This window comes from Trypanosoma brucei (assembly GCF_000002445.2).
Source record: "Trypanosoma brucei brucei TREU927 chromosome 11 chr11_scaffold01 genomic scaffold, whole genome shotgun sequence".
In the NCBI taxonomy this organism is placed as follows: Eukaryota; Euglenozoa; class Kinetoplastea; order Trypanosomatida; family Trypanosomatidae; genus Trypanosoma; species Trypanosoma brucei.
The window spans coordinates 2,867,323-2,881,340 of NT_165288.1; the positions used below are offsets into that span (position 1 = coordinate 2,867,323).

Below are 14,018 nucleotides of genomic sequence, written 5' to 3' on the forward strand. Positions count from 1 at the left end.
CATTTTCTGCGCCCGTTACGGACGTTCAAAGAAAAAAATAGTGTGTTCCCGGGTGTAGCAAGAGCGACGACAACCGAGGGGCCAGCGGGGGAGCTCTATTTAGGCTGCAGCACTTTGGATTTCCTCTCTGTTCCAGCTTCCTTTGACTAACTGTGCTTGTCCAGGCAGGGCGGTGTGCCCTGTTTGTTCGGTATAGACACAGGCAGTAGAATTCGGGTATAGATAATAACGACAAAATGAGTGCACAGTTCAAAAAAGAAAATATTAAAGGGGAGGAAGGGGAGGGAAGGAAGGGAAAACCATTGCACAAGATGGCTCCCGGTGGCTGCGATGCGATCTTGCAGGAGGCGCTATTGTTGGGTTCATATGCTGATTTCTGGAAACTTGCCACCGGTTATACAAAGGCGCTATGCAATGTATACGTCGCCCCAAACCCCTATCCAACTCCTGGTGGAGGAAATGCAGCCGATGGACACAACCCGAACTCAGCTACCCAAAATATGGTAAAAGTGACGACGACGGTACCTTGTAGCCTTAGGACCTTTGCCACGTTCATCACAGCGCCACGAAGCGTGCGATACTGCGAGGACAACGTCATGTTTTGCGATATCATTGAAAGAGATAACAAGACAAAGTTGTTTCACACCGCATACGCAGGCGATCCTCCATGTGATGTGGTTGCCGTGCATATAACGGCGGCGTACAAAGTGCCGGAGAACACCACCGAAAACAATCCCTTGTGCAAGTTTGTGGCAAGCCTTCGTGACGATAAACGCCGGGGCCACGTGCCACAACCCTCGTCAACGATATTCGTTTACGCTATGAAGAGTGCTGAGCACCCCAAGACACCTCCTTCGCCGCCGTACGTGCGTATGCGCTTTCACTTATCTGCCTTTATCGCCTATGAAATACCAGGGCCACTCGTTCGAGTGGTGTTCGTTCACGCACCAGGAGATCGTACTCCAAAGATGGTTGACCGGTGCATAACAAAAATGGTCTGTGTGCGGAACTTATGCCAAATGCTTGAGTGGCTTAACACAGGTGGCCCTCTCACGGAACCTGTCATCTGGGAGAATCAGCGGCCACAAGAAACGCCAAATGCACACTCCGTTGGGGCCGAAAACACACGCGAGCCCAATCCTCTCGTTGAGGAGCCATCAGATGTAGTGTTACAAGGGGACAACCCATCCTCTGCTCCAGGCCGTGTATTTCAAACATTGTTTGCCCTGCATGCTTCAGCCGCGTGGCGTTTGGTCCTTCAACATGAAGGATGCACGGTGGAGGAATGCGAAGCACGATGTTGCTTTCCTGCACCGGCTTTTCTAAAGGCTTACCGTTTCGCGACAACTATCGCATGTTCTCTGGATATTTTCCGCCGATTAGTGAGCGACCCGATGCAGTTGCACAGGTACGACCCGAGTGTAGAGAAAGTAGAGCTCCTCCACTCACAAAAGGGTGAGGATACCGTTCACATACATTTCAAGCAACTGTCTCATTCTGCTCCCAAGCAGGATGCCTGCATTCTAACATCTAACGCACTCTTGCAACCCGACGAGGCACACCGATGGCGTTTATACCAGCTGACAGACAACATAAATGTTGTTTACGTGCAGAATGGTATTCAAAGCACTGAAATTCCTGCTGCTGGCGCGTGCGACCGACAGGTAGTGTATGCAATGGGATACGTCGCCATCCCATCAGTGAAGCGACAACCCACGGGAGCTGGGGATGGCAATGAAGGCAGTGAGGCGCTGCGGGTCTACCATGTCGTCTGCGTGGACAACAACACTGCTTCATTCGCGGATAAGCAGCTTGTGACTATTCGTCAGCATTTTTTCCGCCTTACTGGAATACGAAATTTGTGCGATGAAGCGAAGAGCAAACCTCCTACCTGTTCTTTACCTCCTCACACAACTCGGGATGTTAATGATTTCTTCGAGAGCGGTACGTTAGCAGGATTTACAGAGGTGGAAACGCTTGAAGACGCCTCCCTTGAAAGAACAAGCAGCACGAATAATGTACGTAGACAGCTCGATTTAGTCGATGGGATGGAAGGCTACACCAGCCACGCGACTGCGCATGTGGACACCATGATGAACTCTTCTTCATTGGAGAAGCTTCACCAGTTTCTCTTGCACTTTGCACCCCATTATTGTATAGAGCACAAACAAAGTGAGCTCGACAACAAACTTGTTCCAGCAGCTGCTGCACTGCAACCCTCACCATTCACCGAGCAACAGCAAATATCCCCTTCAGTTTGGCAAGCACACGCGCCAACACCCGATCAGCAGAAACAGGAAGTGCAAACTGCTCAACTGGTGCAGCGTGGAAAAGTAAGTGCACCTCCAGCTATTCAGCAGAGTGGAGGAAAGGCAGCTTTGACATGGGACACCAGTGTGGAAGAGGTAGTGCCTGACAAGCAGAAACAGGAAGTGCAAACTGCTCAACTGGTGCAGCGTGGAAAAGTAAGTGCACCTCCAGCTATTCAGCAGATTGGAGGAAAGGCAGCTTTGACATGGGACACCAGTGTGGAAGAGGTAGTGCCTGACAAGCAGAAACAGGAAGTGCAAACTGCTCAACTGGTGCAGCGTGGAAAAGTAAGTGCACCTCCAGCTATTCAGCAGATTGGAGGAAAGGCAGCTTTGACATGGGACACCAGTGTGGAAGAGGTAGTGCCTGACAAGCAGAAACAGGAAGTGCAAACTGCTCAACTGGTGCAATGTGGAAAAGTAAGTGCACCTCCAGCTATTCAGCAGATTGGAGGAAAGGCAGCTTTGACATGGGACACCAGTGTGGAAGAGGTAGTGCCTGACAAGCAGAAACAGGAAGTGCAAACTGCTCAACTGGTGCAACGTGGAAAAGTAAGTGCACCTCCAGCTATTCAGCAGAGTGGAGGAAAGGCAGCTTTGACATGGGACACCAGTGTGGAAGAGGTAGTGCCTGACAAGCAGAAACAGGAAGTGCAAACTGCTCAACTGGTGCAACGTGGAAAAGTAAGTGCACCTCCAGCTATTCAGCAGAGTGGAGGAAAGGCAGCTTTGACATGGGACACCAGTGTGGAAGAGGTAGTGCCTGACAAGCAGAAACAGGAAGTGCAAACTGCTCAACTGGTGCAACGTGGAAAAGTAAGTGCACCTCCAGCTATTCAGCAGATTGGAGGAAAGGCAGCTTTGACATGGGACACCAGTGTGGAAGAGGTAGTGCCTGACAAGCAGAAACAGGAAGTGCAAACTGCTCAACTGGTGCAGCGTGGAAAAGTAAGTGCACCTCCAGCTATTCAGCAGATTGGAGGAAAGGCAGCTTTGACATGGGACACCAGTGTGGAAGAGGTAGTGCCTGACAAGCAGAAACAGGAAGTGCAAACTGCTCAACTGGTGCAGCGTGGAAAAGTAAGTGCACCTCCAGCTATTCAGCAGATTGGAGGAAAGGCAGCTTTGACATGGGACACCAGTGTGGAAGAGGTAGTGCCTGACAAGCAGAAACAGGAAGTGCAAACTGCTCAACTGGTGCAACGTGGAAAAGTAAGTGCACCTCCAGCTATTCAGCAGATTGGAGGAAAGGCAGCTTTGACATGGGACACCAGTGTGGAAGAGGTAGTGCCTGACAAGCAGAAACAGGAAGTGCAAACTGCTCAACTGGTGCAACGTGGAAAAGTAAGTGCACCTCCAGCTATTCAGCAGAGTGGAGGAAAGGCAGCTTTGACATGGGACACCAGTGTGGAAGAGGTAGTGCCTGACAAGCAGAAACAGGAAGTGCAAACTGCTCAACTGGTGCAACGTGGAAAAGTAAGTGCACCTCCAGCTATTCAGCAGAGTGGAGGAAAGGCAGCTTTGACATGGGACACCAGTGTGGAAGAGGTAGTGCCTGACAAGCAGAAACAGGAAGTGCAAACTGCTCAACTGGTGCAACGTGGAAAAGTAAGTGCACCTCCAGCTATTCAGCAGAGTGGAGGAAAGGCAGCTTTGACATGGGACACCAGTGTGGAAGAGGTAGTGCCTGACAAGCAGAAACAGGAAGTGCAAACTGCTCAACTGGTGCAATGTGGAAAAGTAAGTGCACCTCCAGCTATTCAGCAGAGTGGAGGAAAGGCAGCTTTGACATGGGACACCAGTGTGGAAGAGGTAGTGCCTGACAAGCAGAAACAGGAAGTGCAAACTGCTCAACTGGTGCAATGTGGAAAAGTAAGTGCACCTCCAGCTATTCAGCAGAGTGGAGGAAAGGCAGCTTTGACATGGGACACCAGTGTGGAAGAGGTAGTGCCTGACAAGCAGAAACAGGAAGTGCAAACTGCTCAACTGGTGCAATGTGGAAAAGTAAGTGCACCTCCAGCTATTCAGCAGATTGGAGGAAAGGCAGCTTTGACATGGGACACCAGTGTGGAAGAGGTAGTGCCTGACAAGCAGAAACAGGAAGTGCAAACTGCTCAACTGGTGCAACGTGGAAAAGTAAGTGCACCTCCAGCTATTCAGCAGAGTGGAGGAAAGGCAGCTTTGACATGGGACACCAGTGTGGAAGAGGTAGTGCCTGACAAGCAGAAACAGGAAGTGCAAACTGCTCAACTGGTGCAACGTGGAAAAGTAAGTGCACCTCCAGCTATTCAGCAGAGTGAAAAAGGGGCTATCGACAGAAAAGAAAAGAACGTTCATATGAAGAATTTTATGCAGGCGATTCACACTGAAGGCGAGCCCGTTCATAGGAGAAGAGATGATGAAAGACTGGGGTTGCAACCATTACAGAGAAAGAAAGGTTTCCAATCCATCCCAACCAATCTTGAAGAGGAAGCATCCCCAGTACAGGTGATCGGTGAAGAATCAAAACGCAATAGTGGGGAACCGCAACCAGTTGGGGGGCAAGGGGATTGCTTGGCGCGAGCAGTGCGGGAGGGACAGGAGAAATTAACACGACTTACGGGGGGTTGGTGTAAAGGACGCATAGAGAAAACTTCTGCTTTCGGAGAAAAAGATAGCCCCGTACAAGAAGTTCAGGTAAAGGAGAATATCCCGCAAGTAACCTGTGGCTTGAGTGTGTGGCCCACGCCAGATGCATTGAAAGTTAGGAGGGAAGGAATGAGCGTCTTGAAATTGTCACAGCGGCTGGAGCTTCGCCCCGCTCGGCAGGAACCACGGCGGCAGGAAGAGTTGATATGGCCCATGAAGGGAGGATGGCAAGGATCTTCGGGTTCAGTAAGTGATGGGAATGAAGGATTGTTATTGCCGATGGGATCGCGGTCTGTGGATACAGATGACGTATGGGAAGAGCGCGTTAAATTATCTGACGGAACGTTCGGCCGGAAGGTGAACAACAAAATTCAGGTAAACGTCCGGGCGTGTCGTAACATGCCAGCGGCAACGCAAAAAAAACATATGCTGTCTATTCAGATCAGCACATCTTCTACGGAGGCGCAAACATGGTTGGTACCTCTGACCCTCAATCCCATCTTCCCCCATCAAACAATTTTACTGGACGAACCAGAAGATGACACGGTCAACGTTACAGCGATAGTAAAAACTGAAGATGATCGCATGAAGCGACTGGGGGAAGCAGTTGTTTCGCTGCGCTATTTGCATGTGTTAGATTCGTATACCCGCTGGATTTCGCTGATATGTAATGTAGGCACAAGCGATGCTTTCGAATGTGGTGACGTTTGCATTACTTTCCGTCGCGGTACAGAAGAAGGACCCAATGGTGTCGTCTCAATTAATGGAAAGCAATGCGAACAGCAGCAACTGCAGTGGGGGGAAGCCGAAAGGACACAAGAAGAGGAGAAACTGCGGCGTTATGTCCGTGATGTGCTTGTATCCGCGGGGAATGCAAACCTCCACTTGTTGGAGTGGTTAGTAGGGAACTGCTACCGTAAAACACCAGGGGAAATAGATGCGTTTATTAGGCGGTATAGGAAAGATGATACAATAATGCTAACTGTGTTTGAGGTGTGCGGACTTAGAACGGAAGTCGGGGTCCCACTACTGCGTCCGGTGCCTTGCCACGTTTTGGTTGAAACAAGCAGAGGATCGTGTACAACATCCCCCGTAAACCTTCAAGGACAAGCAGCTCCGCTGAACATGGTGTTTCACCTGGTAATAGGGGTGAACGAACCCATTCGTCTCATCGTATTTACCGGCGACACCGCGGTTGGTGAAACGGTTATTACCACTGCCCAAGATGGCACGCGCACTCGCGTGTTGGTTTCGCGGGCCGGCACGGAGGAAGCGGTACCTTGTGGTACGATCACTGTAGGTACGAGGCGCGGTAGCGTATCTGAATTGACTGAAAGCCCCAAACCACTTCGAGTGGAAGTAAATGAAGAGAACAGCAAGCGCATGGCGTACCTACACCACATATTATGGATGAACGCCCGAAGCTCACTTCACAAGCTGGATGTAATTGCCGCTTCCCCACTGGAGTCGGGCCGTCTACTGGAAAAGTTTGGACCGACAGCGAAGTGGTACGATCTTCGAGTTTCCTTGAGGCACTGGAGGCCCACATCTGCTGCGTGGGATAGCCCAATAGTTGACAATACACTTGGCACTCACAAGAGAGAAAAAGACGGCGATGAGTTGCTGCAACATGTACAAACGGTATACCGCAGGGTATTCGCTGTGGTTCACATTGGGTTGCAGTACCATAAAACTTTTGAGGTCCGTACCGACTGTGCTGGTGAAGTGCACTTCAATGAAACCTTCACTTTCAGTGGTGTTTGCCCTCGGCGGGATGAGGTTTTTGTGTCTGTCATCGGGAAGGGTCTCACTGGCACCGAGGATCATGATCTGGGAGTAACCGTCCTTTCCATGAAATCACTGAAGTTACAACAGCGAACCCACATGACTGTTCCGTTGGTGCGCCAAGCGGGAACTCGTGGTGCTCGCTTCCAAGGATCACTGTACTTGGAACTGTTTGCGGTTAACTTTGACGGTGTTGCCGCTAACGACTACGAGGCAGAAATGTGTCGGCCTTCTATTCGGAGCATTCTTTACCACCACGCACCTAGAGAGTTGCATAAGGCAGAGTGCTTCCTTGGTAGCTACGCAAGCCGTGAAAAGGACTGCCTACGAGAGCTACGAAAAACCTATGGGCCGGACATTCTCAAACTACCCATGGCGATACGGCTAATGAGCCTGAACCAACTGACACCTTATCCTAACAGTTACTTGAAAGTGTACCTCAATGATACCCCAGTGATACGCACTGAGAAGCTATCCACCGATGATCCTATTTTATTCGACCCAGAAGACAGCAAAAGTAGGGCAAGGGTACTCGTTGATGATGTCTATGACGTTAGGTTACGGTTCAAGGTGAAGCAAACGCGATTTTTACTAACAAAGACTCTTTGCACGGGTGATTTTTCCTTACGAGGTATGGTGGTATCGCAGGAGGGCGTATACTGGATCCCTTTGGTTGACAGTGAGGGTGTGAGTGTCGGGAATCTCTGTGTTGAACTGAAGTCAAGTGCTTTTGTCTACAATGATACTGTGAAAAGGGCTAAAGATTTTGTGGAGGACGACGTCGTGTCGTTAATTCGGAGGTACAGACCGTCTAAGGTGCCCATCATGCATATGATAATGGAAAAAGTCTCAAATCGGGAGGCAGCCCACTCCGAAATCAGAAGGGAGGTCGTTACCGAACCGGTTGCAGCTACAGTGTTTATATCTGTAGAACTCCTTTCCATTCATCGTGTGTTTTTCGAGCAAACCGAGGAAGACGATCAGCAGGTGTGGCCAGAAGGTGAGACGGAATATGTTGTGACAGCAAAATACGGTGGCGATGAAAGTAGTACTACAACCAAAAACTTCACACCACAAGGGAACAGCAGCACCATTCGCCTAGACGTGCGCACCTTTCGCGAACGGAAAGCACACAAGCTCATCATCACTGTCCGACGTCAGCGCACCCTTCCACCGCCTTGCCCTGCGAAATCGTCGGAAGCGCAGAACGGCAAGATTCCGCGTTTTGGTCCATTTTGTAAAGCCACCCCTGTTGTGTCGAAGCAAAGGCCGCGTGTTATAATGCCCCAGCCTCCCTCCCTTTTACATGAACCTGAATATGTAGGTTGCGCAGTCATCTCTCTCCGTGCGCTTTTCACCCCTTTGCTCTACAGCACCGGGGAGCTCGTGACGGTACCGCTGCTTTACCTTCCACCGAACGCGAATGGAGGGCCGGTTGTACCGGACGGCCGGGACCATACCGGCAGTGGTGTACATTCTGAAGGGGAAGTTGTCGGAAACATTGCGTTCAGGGTGCGCCTTCCAGCGTATGAGCAGATCCCTTCATGGTTGCAATTCGACGCCACAACCCTCGAAAAAGAAATTAAGCTGGACCGAGCGGCCATTCGATACTATGAGGAGCGCATTCGCAATATTTTAGCTGAGCACAAATCACACTGTTTGTGGAATATGCACTACAGATTGTATGAAAAATACGTTGCCAGTGGCCACTGGCATCGACTGCTGCGTGGCTGGAGAAATGCGTTGCTGCGGCAATTCCCCTCAGCAAATAACAGCAACGACGTTCCAACATCTTCCATGTGGTACGCCCCCTCGACAGCATCCGATCGCGACTTGAGGAGCGATAATATGAACAGCATCTTGGAAAGACTGAAAGGAGAGTTTAGCAGTGACGACAGTTTGATGGGCGATGTCGCGGAAACAGAAATGGCAGGGGGAGAAAACTCGATAGAAACAGGAAGCGGGAGCGAAAGCGAAAGTGACTAATAGAAAAACAAAGTTATGTAGAGAAGGGAAATTAAAAATAAACATCCGAAAAGTAAATGAATAGATAGCCATAAAAAAAAATTTTTTTTGAAAAGCGCTGTCCTTTCCATAAGGACTTTTTTTTGATCTAAATGCACAGTTATATCAACGTTTTTTACTCCCTCTATATATACTCACGAACAGCCTTTAGATAACGCTGTCAGGCTTCTTTTTGTTTTCAACCACGTAGTTTTCCCTATATCTCATATTTATTTGCCCGACAGCGGTGAGGAAGATGGTTTGTTTTGCTGTGAGTAGTGTTCTTGATTAGTTACTGTTTTTGCTTCTGCGTTTGTATACTCGGCATTGCGTTCTACCCGTCGCGCGGTCCTTCCTCAATCCCCATTGTTCGATACCTCGCGCTTTTTGTCGTCATTATCACTGAATCCCTCACTTCTGTCGTTTTGCGTTTTTGGTGCTTCTCCCTCAGTTTAACCTACGGAACCTGAGGTATCTGTCAAGTGGTTTACCGACAAAGGGGGTAAAAGCACTGCCTCTATTGAGGTGAAGAACCAACAACAGATAAGGAAAGGATGCGCAGGTGCCTTATTTTGCCTGTTTTGACTACAGCGAGCAAAAGCAGCTTTGCTTCGTGCCGCCACAGCAGCAGCGGTGATGGAAGAAATGGCGGTCTCGGCAGCAGCGCTAGCAGCAGCGCTACCACCATAAGAGAAAGCATGAAGTCGGCAGGATTTAACTTTAACACCCCCAACTTCTGCCTTGAGGGCGCGACTGAGTCAGATGTTGCCGACACGGCAGGTGAACTTATCACAAGCCCAGTGACTTCCCTCAACTTCGTGCGTGACATGTACGGCCCGTGGTTGGTGCTGACGGAGGAAATACAGGGTGAATTGTTCATTGACCACGACAAGATGGTGTACCTCCGCCCTGCAAACGGCCTTGGATTCGGTGTTGGTCGCATAGACACTGGAGAGCCGTGTTCGTCAGGCACAGCCTTTCTCATGAGCCTAGAATGGTACACATATCCGGCAACAACGTCAATGCCCCCAAATAACGCCTGTAAAACCGAAGTCACTGGCGTGGTGAAACATGTACACTCATCTTCCATGGATTACAGCACATTCACCCTAGTCGCCTCGTGGCGAAGCAGCAGCGGCACTAGTGGGAAATTCAACGCGGCAAAACTCTCGCCTTGGGACCCAGTGGGAGGCGTGAAGCGCTGGACACCTAACGGTGACCTAATGCAAGTATTCCATCAGGTATTCCCCACCCCACTGAGGCTAACCTCTCATATCAAACGGGCGACAGCAGCCCGTCAAGTGGGAAGCCGGTCTGGTGGTTTAGGCGAAGGGGAATTGGGTTCGTCCCCGCACCACTTATCGTTAGAACAGTATCGCGTCGGAGAACTACCCGACTTGTACTACATTCCCAACTATATTTCAGAGGAAGAGGAACAGGAAATGATGGAAGCTGTTCGTAGCACACCACGCGAACTGAAAACGCAGCTTACCAAGCGCACTGTACAAGAATGGGGTTGCAGTATGTGCGAGACATGCAATAAGAGCTTCGTATCCGATCGTAACATGCCCCCTTGGGTGGAGGCTTGTACCGACATGCAGGTGTACGATGGTATCTTCACACCCTCCGTGTTCCCTAACAGTGTACGAGTGCATGAATACCACCCACACGAGGGCATCGCCCCGCATTGCGATGGTCCCATTTATGTACCGCGCGTGTCGGTGCTTTCGCTTGGCACTCCGTGCGTGATGTTTTTCTACTCCCGCCGTGAGCCTTACTCCGAGCCAATGGAACACTACAACGATACTTTCCGCTTCAAAGAGGGTATCGCCAAAGAATCACCGATTCAATCGGTGGTGTTAGAGCCCCGCTCCCTTTTGGTGTTTGCCGGTGATGTCTTTCACTACTATCCACACGGAACCTGCGACAGGAAAATAGTCCCCTTAACAACGGAGGTGGCGGGTCGGGTAGTGAATAGACATCTTCTTCAGGATCCAGACATAAAGGAAGTGCACAAAGGTTTCCGCGTGAGTGTCACTACGCGCAATCTCCTTCCACGGTGCAACCACCAGCCGGAACGGACTGAGTACGGGATGAAACGCGCATGGTTTATTTACAACCAACTGCCCGTGCCGCAGCAGCTGTTCACTTCACCGCCTTTGGCTCCGGATGCTAAGACTGGAAATGCGGGGGGTGAAGAGAAAGCGAAGCCATTTGACGCTTCAGCAGGAAAATCAGCAGCAGGAAGTGCACACCCGGGCACTGATGAGAATATGGCAAATATCGAAAAGAAGTTGGACCAGTTACTCAAACAGCAAAACGCGTTGTCACAGCAGTTGGACGAAGTGCGGCAACTAATAGCGGGAGATGCAGGTTTCCGTCACGAGGTATCGACTGTGTTGGGTCATCTCACCTCAACTGTCCTGCAGATAGAAAGCAAGTTGGAAGAGTTGGAGGATAATCGCGCACGTGAGATGGGCGAAACCGGCGGCCAGCCAACTGCGTAAAGAACAGGGGTAGGGTGCTCCAAAAAAAAAAAAGGCAAAAAGGGCACCCATTTGGTGTGCAACTTGGTTGTTTCTGTTTTTTCTTCCTTTGGTGCAGAGTGAGGGCAGACAGCACAGTAGGCTATTTGGTTTGTTTCCATCGCTTGTTGGAATGCTACGCAGAGCGCGAGGTTGATGGTATTTTTCGGGGGTTCCCATTTATCTTCGGGTAGTCACGGGCCCCAATTATGTGTGTGGTGCATTTGCATACACATGTATTGGGAAAGTTTGGTAGCGACATGAACGTATCGGAGCGACGCATCGGTTTTGTGCAAAAGAAATGAGGCAAAGCCACGGCGTGGGGAAGGCACATAGGAATTATCTCTTTATGATTTTATTTCTTACCATTATCATAAATGCTTTCCACTTTCGCTGCCCATCTCTCACACACACACTCTCTTCAGGGGAGGTTGTATATACGTGAGGCATTAATACCCTCCACCTCCTGCCCCGGGGCTTTCCTCTGCTTCGACGTGTTTGGTGCATTGTCGTTTGCTCATCTGGGTTCTTTTTAAAAAAAAAACGGGATGCACATGTTCATAGTAGTAGCGGCGCCCACCTCCGCCTTCATTTGGTGAGAAAGTGGCGCTTTGCACTCAAGCAGGGAATGGAAAATGATGTGGATGAAGAGGTTCGATTGCTATTGGCCGTGTTCCCTGACGAAGTAAAGAGGGATCCTGGTCATGCAGGGACCCTCATCGTTTCACTGCCGTTCCGCTTTGAATTGCAAATAACACTCCCCCCGCATGGGTACCCTTCCACATCGCCTCCGTCATTGTTCGTCGCGTCTGGACCAAACGTAACTCTCATTAGTGAATACTCTTCCCAACTCTTGCGGCTCGTGCGGGAGGAGATTCCGCTCGGTGGGCCGATGCTCCTTCATATTGTAACACTTGCCCAAAACCTCGCCACCGAGCTTCAAGTGACGCGCGAAGCGCAGCGACAGGCAAAAGAGGAACAGCAGGCGAAACATAAGCTTGAAGCCGCGGCGAAGGAAGAGGAACTGCAGGTTACAGCAGTGGAAGTGTGGAGCAGTGATCCCATCACCGACCGGAAGTCCAAGTTTGTGGCGCACATGGCACGAGTAAACTCTGAGGCAGGTGTACAGGAGGTGGTGCAGCATCTGCGGCGGCAGAAGCACATCGCGGAAGCTACGCACCCCACCATTTACGCCTACCGGTTCACTGACACTGCTGGAGTCTTGCATGCCGATTGCAATGACGATGGTGAAACGGGGGCGGCGTCGCGGATTATGTTTCTGTTGGAGCAGAAGAAAGTGGACGGATACGTGGTGGTGGTGACACGCTGGTTTGGTGGTATATTATTGGGACCCGACCGGTTCAAACACATCATGGAGGTGGTGCACAATATTCTCTTGACAATGCCGTAACTCAGGTGATCGTGAAAGGTCCGACGGAAGTGCAGCGCTATTGTTCTGTTCATTTAACATGGTGTGCTTCCTCACTCGATGGTGATACCACGGGGCCTTACTGGCGGTATCTCAAAGATCGCAAGTCGTCCAGGTTACTTGGAGGTCTGTGTTTGCAGGAGTACCTCTGAGACTGGAGGTCAATTGCGTAAATCTAAACTTCTCGTGGTCCTTTGAGTCGCTTGAACAAACACGAATATACTTGGGCAACCGATCTGCCTGGGCTCCTGTGCACTCTCGTACAATCACTCTGTTTTTCCTCTTACTTGTGTGTGTGGGGGGGGGGGGGCAGGCACAGATAAGGTAAAGTGCATCTATATCGCCTCCACCACGCGCTGTGTCGGTGGAAATAAGCATAACTAAACAGATACATATATATATATATAGGTGAAGTACAAGAAAGGCGTTGACGATGTCGAAGTACGTGAATTTAGACTCTCTGATGGGAAAAACGACGAGCGTACCTATGACAAACTTTGAGATTAGTGGAATGGTCCAAATGGAACAAGAGGGCGTGATGGAAGACAACAGTTTGTTTCCCTCTTTGTCCTTCAAGGAACGAGTGTCCGGCTACATCATAGCGTTCATAGTTAGTTTTCTTCTCTCTACCATGTCTTGGATTGCCCTCCCACACTCGCTGCGGAAATATGCTGCATTGAACACTATGGCGAATATTGTGTCCGTAGGTGGAACAATGTTCCTCTGTGGCCCTTCTGCACAGCTCAAGCGTATGTTTGATGAAACTCGCAGGGGGGCCACCACCGTGTACCTCACGTCACTGCTAATGACATTAATCTCCGCGCTGATTCTGAAATTTGTATTGTTGACAGTGCTACTCATGTTGGCGCAGTATCTAGCTATGATATGGTACACGCTCAGCTACGTACCATTCGGTCGCTCTGCAGTCCTAAAGGTGCTTTCACGTTTTACGTGAGCAGGGCGTCAAGATTTGTGAGCTGAGGGGGGGGACTGGAGGTGCATCATCTTTCTTCCCAACGTCGTGTATCTGAGGAGAATGGAGCAAATGAGGAACCACGACGGGGGGGGGCGGGCACCCGTGTCCAACTGCAGCGTTTGAAACTACTGTTAATAATCTGGTGGGGCAAGCGCTTCTGGAAGCTCAGTGATGGTTGTGTGCTTCATTTTCTTTGTTTTTGCTTGCTTTGAGCGCGTGGTGTGCGCTAATAATGTCGTCATCCTTTGGTCCTATTACCCTCCCGTTGGTGAGGGGTGGCCCGCTACCCTTAACAACACTAGTTTCCAAATTGTGCTCCACCACACATTGCACATTCCAGTGGATATCACAAAAGCTACCGT

At 50.2% G+C, this 14,018-nt stretch overlaps 4 protein-coding genes across 4 annotated transcripts; all 4 read left to right on the top strand.

The window, feature by feature from the left end:
* Window positions 1-236: 236 nt before the first annotated feature.
* Window positions 237-8,708, top strand: Tb11.01.2730 (hypothetical protein, conserved; the record flags this gene model as incomplete). The annotated part of the gene is made up of 1 exon (XM_824067.1): window positions 237-8,708. One exon carries the CDS (start codon window positions 237-239, stop codon window positions 8,706-8,708), a length of 8,472 nt encoding a protein of 2,823 aa, XP_829160.1.
* Window positions 8,709-9,280: 572 nt separating this feature from the next.
* On the top strand, window positions 9,281-11,233 carry Tb11.01.2740 (hypothetical protein, conserved; the record flags this gene model as incomplete). Its single annotated transcript, XM_824068.1, has 1 exon — window positions 9,281-11,233. One exon carries the CDS (start codon window positions 9,281-9,283, stop codon window positions 11,231-11,233), a length of 1,953 nt encoding a protein of 650 aa, XP_829161.1.
* A 646-nt stretch (window positions 11,234-11,879) lies between these two features.
* On the top strand, window positions 11,880-12,662 carry Tb11.01.2750 (hypothetical protein, conserved; the record flags this gene model as incomplete). The annotated part of the gene is made up of 1 exon (XM_824069.1): window positions 11,880-12,662. One exon carries the CDS (start codon window positions 11,880-11,882, stop codon window positions 12,660-12,662), a length of 783 nt encoding a protein of 260 aa, XP_829162.1.
* Window positions 12,663-13,113: 451 nt separating this feature from the next.
* Tb11.01.2770 (hypothetical protein, conserved) lies at window positions 13,114-13,635 on the top strand (the record flags this gene model as incomplete). The annotated part of the gene is made up of 1 exon (XM_824070.1): window positions 13,114-13,635. One exon carries the CDS (start codon window positions 13,114-13,116, stop codon window positions 13,633-13,635), a length of 522 nt encoding a protein of 173 aa, XP_829163.1.
* Between the last annotated feature and the right edge of the window lie 383 nt (window positions 13,636-14,018).